The 6,000-nt window shown below is 58.2% G+C and overlaps 1 protein-coding gene across 1 annotated transcript; it reads left to right on the forward strand.

The window, feature by feature from the left end:
• Positions 1 to 1,041: 1,041 nt before the first annotated feature.
• IER2 (immediate early response 2) lies at positions 1,042 to 3,818 on the forward strand. The gene has a single exon (XM_054012415.1). It carries the CDS (start codon positions 1,266 to 1,268, stop codon positions 1,962 to 1,964), a length of 699 nt encoding a protein of 232 aa, XP_053868390.1. The 5' UTR covers positions 1,042 to 1,265; the 3' UTR covers positions 1,965 to 3,818.
• The last annotated feature ends 2,182 nt before the right edge of the window (positions 3,819 to 6,000 follow it).

The following is a 6,000-nucleotide window of genomic DNA, read 5'->3' on the forward strand; positions in this document are numbered from 1 at the left end:
GGCGGGGTTCAAGCAGCGCCGTTTGTGCCCAGGCGGGAGATTGTGGCGTGGCTTGTGTCACTTGTAGTTGTGCAGTGGAGCCGCGTGCATCCGGCACACACACGAACGGGGGGGGAGATTTCATTCACGGCGCGTTCTGGCTCCGAGTTGGGGGTTGCTGTACTACGCTGTTTATTGGCATGACACGAGACACAGCGATTGCACGGGACAGGCCGGCGTTTGGCAGCCAGCACGCAGATGTCGCAGTGACTCCAGTCAGTGGATTTAAACACAGTCGCGCTGTTTACACACACACACAGAGAAAGCGATGTTTGCATTTGCCCGGGAGGTTGCAGTCCACGTACACGAGGTGCGTTTTATCTAGCAGAGATTGCAGCCTCACACAGAGACAGATTTATTTGGCAGACCGCATTAAACGGAGATGGTGCTTTTGCACGTTACACTCACGGGCTGCACTGGCTGGTTTTGCATTTGCACTTATAACAGCGATGGTGCTTGTGGGCTCACGTGAGGGCGTTATTGGGCAGCGAGCTTTATTGCACACGGTGCAGTGGCTGCAATTGTTTATCGCACTGCGCGTGCACGTGCATGAGCCGCTGCATTCAATGCACCGCGCGCACCCAGCCCTCCTGCACAGCCCGTTGGCGTTGGCTCCCGGGACCCGCACTCACCCCCGGCCCGGCGGCGTCTGCTGCACTGCGCGCGCAGACAAGCCCCGAGCTCTCCGTTGGACGCGCATAATAAAGCACAAACCGCCGGGCGTCTGGCTGCTGGTGCAAAAGCGGCCGTGCGGGGAGTGTGTGTGGGGGGGTCCCTTTTGCATCGGCCGCCCCCCCCCCACACCTTTAGCCGCTTTGCTGCGGCTGGCGGCTTCCTCCTCCTCCCCTCCCCCACGCCTCGGCATTTCCGTCCTTCCCTCCCCTCCCCCCACTAGCCGCTGGGGGTGGCGGCGCGTTGCACAGGCCGGATGCGGCTGACTGAGTGGGCGGGGGCGGCCCGGGCGCTGAGATCACCGGGGGTATAAAAACAGCCGAGCTGGGCGCGGCTGGGCTTAGTCGGGGCGGCTGGTCCGAGGCGGCGGCGGCGGCGGGACAAAGACGCAGCTACAAAAGCCGGAGCAGCAGCTGCCGCCGGCGCGGGGGTGGGAAGACCCAGGTGCAGCCCCCCCACCCCTCCCCCCATTCTCCGGCCGGTGCAAAGGGCTCCGGCCACGTGCAAACAGCCCGGTGCGTGCACGAGCGAGCCGGGCAGCCGCCCCCGCCGGGATGGAGGTGCAGAAGGAAGCCCAGCGCATCATGACCCTGTCGGTGTGGAAGATGTACAACTCCCGCCTGCAGCGCGGCGGCCTGCGGCTACACCGGAGCCTGCAGCTCTCGCTGGTCATGCGGAGCGCCCGGGAGGTCTATCTCTCGGCCAAGCTGGAGGAGGACGAGGAGGGACGGCTCGGGCCGCAGCCCTGCCTGGGGGAGGAAGGGGCCGGCCAGCCCCCACTGCAGCCCGCCGCTGCTGCCTCCCCAGGCCCGCCGGCGCCGGAGGAGCGGGCAGCCCCCGCGGACCGTGGAAACGCCCCGGGCGCAGTCGATCCGGAGCCCATGGAGACGCAGGACAGTAGTGGGGACGCGGCTCCAGCGCCCGGGGGCGGTAGGCGGCCGGCGCGGGGGGGTTCGTTGCCACCCCCGGCCAAAGCCAGCAGGAAACGGCGGAGCAGCAGCTTGGACAAGCCGGGGGCCGCCGAGGCCGGGCTGGTGCCCACCAAGAAAGCCCGGTTGGAGGCGGAGGAGGAGGAGGGCGAGCGGCAGCCCCAGGGACAGGACGGCCCCTTCCCCAGCCTGGCCAAAGTCCTGCAGACCCGCTTCTCCGGGATGCTGCGGGGCGGCCCGCCCAAGGGCCCCGAGCCCACGCCGGGCTGCCGGCCCGGGGACGGGGTACTCAGCATACTGGTCCGAGCCGTGGTGGCCTTTTAAATCCCCTTCCCCGCCGCTCGGGGGGACTCGTGGCTGGGGGACCGGCCCCGCGGCGCGCAGCGGCTCGCTCGGCTCCTGGCGGGAGCCATGGGGCAGGAGGGGGGGTCGCTTTGGGGGGCGCAGCCCCCTCTCCCTGGCGGAGGGGGGGCGGGATCCGGCCGTGCCTCCCGGGGCGGGAGAGAGACACACGGAGGCCGGGCATGGAGCGAGAGGGCAGCGGAAGGAAGATCGGACTTTCCCCTCCCCACCCTGCTGGGTCCAGGGGGGAGGCGAGACAAAAGGATCTGCCGGAGCGGGGACCGAGAGACGCCGCCGCTTTGTGTGGGGGGGGGGAGCGGGGGGGGGCACTTTGGCACAACTTCAGGATGGGGAAGAGAGACTCGCAAAGCGGCCCGAGGTTTCCTGCCTGCTCCTCACCGAGAGATGGTTTATTTTTGTGTAGAGAAATGTTATATCCTGACCTGGGATCCACTGGTGCTATTCCGTAACCCCAGCCCTGGGGGGGAGGGAGGGGTTGGGTGTGGGTTTTTTTTTTGTAACTTGAAACTTTGGCCTCCTCCTCCTTGTTGTTCTGTGTCCTTGTGATGGCAACATGTTTGCTGGGGGGGCGGCAGACCTGGCGAGCTAAAGGGGTTTCAAGAGAGCCCCAGGGCTGAGAAAGGGATCTTTTGTGTTGGGAGGGAGGGCTGGGTTTCTCTAGCCCTCCTCCTAGGCTTGGTTGTCCAGCACCCGCAGAAAGTGGGGTGATGGTGGAAGAGGGGTGTCCTGCTTACTCGATTTCTTTCCTCAGGGGTACTTTTAAAAAGTTTTGTTTGGTTTGTTTTCAAGAGGCCTTTTTTCTTTAACCAAGGATAAGCTCTCAAACCAGGATTCATTAAGGAAACTTCCCCCCCTTCCAGCCAGGCCTACCAGCTATGACACACCACTCATATGACCAGTCATTGCATCACACTGGGTCTAGAAGGGCCGCAGGGAATTTCCTGCTCCGACCGCCTGTCGATTTGTGTGTGTGTGTGTGTGGAGCTGGTTTTTCAAGGTGTGGGTGGGGTGTGTGTCAGCCTGACTCATTTAACCCTCTAAAGGAGAACTGAGACGAGGCTGCCTTGTGCTGCTGGCTCTTAAAAGAAAAAAAAAATTAAATAAAGGTTTAAAAAAAAAAAAACCCTACGAAAGTCAGACTCTGGAGGGTTTTTATTTCCTCTTCAGTCTGGGGGTGGTGGAGGGAAGTTTCTTTTACTCCGAGGTTTGAGTTCTTTGAACTAATCAGTGTAAGATTATTAAACTTCTTGGTCTGAATTGCTGAAGATCAAAAGAGAAGAGTGTTTGAGAAGGGGAGAATTCCTGGTCACCCACCGTCACCCTGGAATAGGAAAATTATGACATGTTCAAATCCCCTTGTAAAACACTGAGAATTAGCCATCTCTTCCTGTTGTCATGGCGAGTGGGTCTAAGATCTGCCCCCCTCACACATCCCACTGTCTTGTTTCAAATCAGATGCCCCTCAAGTTCTCTTCGAATCTAAGGAGAGGAGGGACGTATCAGTCTGTGTTTGTGAATGTCATGATGGCTTCACGGCCTACCTAGGAACAAAAATCATTCTTTGCTTCCTGAATTTGCTAGTTGCCCGCAGAGGAAACTAGTGAATGGATTAAAACAACCAGGAAAAAACCCTACACAGTTGAGATTTCTTTTTCAGTGTTACCCATGTGTCTTGAATGCTTGTAATTTATATCTGTAGTTCCATTTTTTTATTGTCTTGGGGGGGGAAACGCCATGGACTGGGCTTTCCTCCTCTCTGGTGTCGTTAATTCTTTTTTTTTTTTTTTGTTAAATAAAAACCGTTTGTGAAACTGGTGCTGTTGTTGCACTCTGCGTTTGTCTGGGAAATGGGTGTTTTGTTTTTTTAAGGCCTGGCTACATTTAGGGGCAGGCTTTTGGGGTTTGGCCTGTTCCCGGCTGGACAGGCTCGGCTGCCGCGGCTGTCAGGCCTTGAGCAGAAACCAGAGGGGCTCCTGACCCCGCTCGCATGAGGCTGCCCGTGAATCCCGTTCATGACCGGAGGACCCAGGTGCTGTACACAGTGGAGGATCCCCCGTGGAAGGAGTCTGATTCCATTGGTCCAGCCAGCATCCACCCCCTACTCCCTCCTGCTGCATCTTGGCCTCTCTATCCCTTTGTGATCTCCCCTCCCCACCCCCCTGGCCTGTTGGGTGACCCCACAGCAGGGTGACAGAAATGTCAAGTTGTGTAACAGTGCCCTTGGGTTGTGGGAGTGTCAACAGGAGAGGTTTAAATGGCCCAGTAACTGTAACTGGTTAGAAATATTCCCCTGTAAACATGGGACACTTGCCAACGAGGAGGGGGGGGAAGTTAAAACTCTTGAGGTTGGGGGAGGGGTTGGTTCTGTGTCCCTGGAAACAGCTGGCATGACTTCCATGGAAGCAGACGGGTGAGCTGGGTGGCGAGGGGATTATCACAGCGAGATAAAATGGATCTTTTATTGGCAGAGCACAAGAGAGGCGGGTTAGCGGCACATCCGCTGGAGGCAGGTGCAGTCCCTGGGAGATGGGAGCCATGATCCCCCTGCAAAATAATCCAGCTGTATAGAAATGGGGGGGTGGGGGCTCGGGTGTCCTGCAGCTGTGATGGGGGATTGGGACACGCTGCCCTTGCTAGACGGGAGACAGGTTCACAATTGCTGCGGGTCGGGCATTGAAAGTGGAACCTGTGCCCTGGGGTTCCAGCCCTGACAGGGCCACAAATGGGTAACGCTGGACGCCTGGACTGGAAGCACTGTTGGCTGGTAATTGAAACAGGCCTGTTGGGGTTTCTTTGATTATTTTCCCAGCGCGAAAGGGGTGAGGACTCTGCGCTTTGTCTCCTGGAGCCGCTTGCCCCAGCTGCGGGGGACCGGATCGGTTCCTTGGCAGTGGTCAAAACTGGGTGCGGGGTGCGTTCGGCCTCAGGAATTCTGCTCTGCGTGATCCAGACTGCGGCAAGGCGAACCTCCGTTTTGCAGCTACTCATATTGGCCACCCCGCCGAGCCAGGCAGGTTCATTCCCATCACCCCCAAAAAGCCCTGTGTAAAGGGACCCCATCCAAGTTAATGCATCTGGGCCCTATTTATACTGGTGCAGGGTTTTTACAGGCGGGGTGTGTATCTGTGACACCCCCTAAGGGGGGTGTGTGTTCCCATCGACGGTAGCCTCCCCACCACGCTCCACCCCATGCTGGGAGTCTCCATAGCTCGTGCAGCCTCTGACCTTCCTAGACCTGTTCAAATCAAAGGTGTTTAGTACAGACGGGTCCACAATGCACCTGCTAGTGGTAAGTCTCTGTTTCTATTGTAGCCATTCCCGGCGGCCCTGTTGTTCAGGGTGCTGTACAAACACATGCGCCCAAGAGCTTGCATAGATGAGTGGGAGGAGGGGAAACTGAGGCACTGAGCAGGGGTGGGATTTGCCTCAGGTCACTGATGAGTTGGGGAGAGAACCCAGGCATCCAGCCTTCTCACTACTTCCAGGCTGGGCTGCATTTCCAATCAGTTGCCTAGATGTGTGGATGCCCCAGCGCCACGTGCTTTGAGCCTGATGGTGCCATGTTTGCACTAGTGAAGAGTGAGTAAAGCATGTCTAGGTCAGTTTCTACCTCAGGTTTGCAGGAGGCAGGGCAGGGCTATCCCCAGTGTACAGGTGGGAAACTGAGGCACGGAGAGGCTAAATGACTTGCCCAAGGTCACATGGCAAGCATGTGACAGAGTAGGGCTGGGCTGCTGTGCCCTGCCTCTCTTTGCATAGGTAAAGTCCAAGTAAATTAAATGCCGGGGGTGGGGGGTGTTGTCACCCTTTAACAAGCATCTTAACTATGTATTTTTTTTAAAAGTTACCACGGAATAAAGGCCCCATCACTGAACTTCTCATTGGCGTGTCATAGTCCCTATAGTGCAAACACAGAAGGGGGAGTCTCCTGAAGCTCAAGCAAGAAGGGGGCCTGGGTGCAGGAGGATCTGAGTTTTGTTCCCAGCTGCTCCTGTGA

The sequence above is a fragment of the Malaclemys terrapin genome, chromosome 23, assembly GCF_027887155.1.
Source record: "Malaclemys terrapin pileata isolate rMalTer1 chromosome 23, rMalTer1.hap1, whole genome shotgun sequence".
Lineage (NCBI taxonomy): Eukaryota > Metazoa > Chordata > Testudines > Emydidae > Malaclemys > Malaclemys terrapin.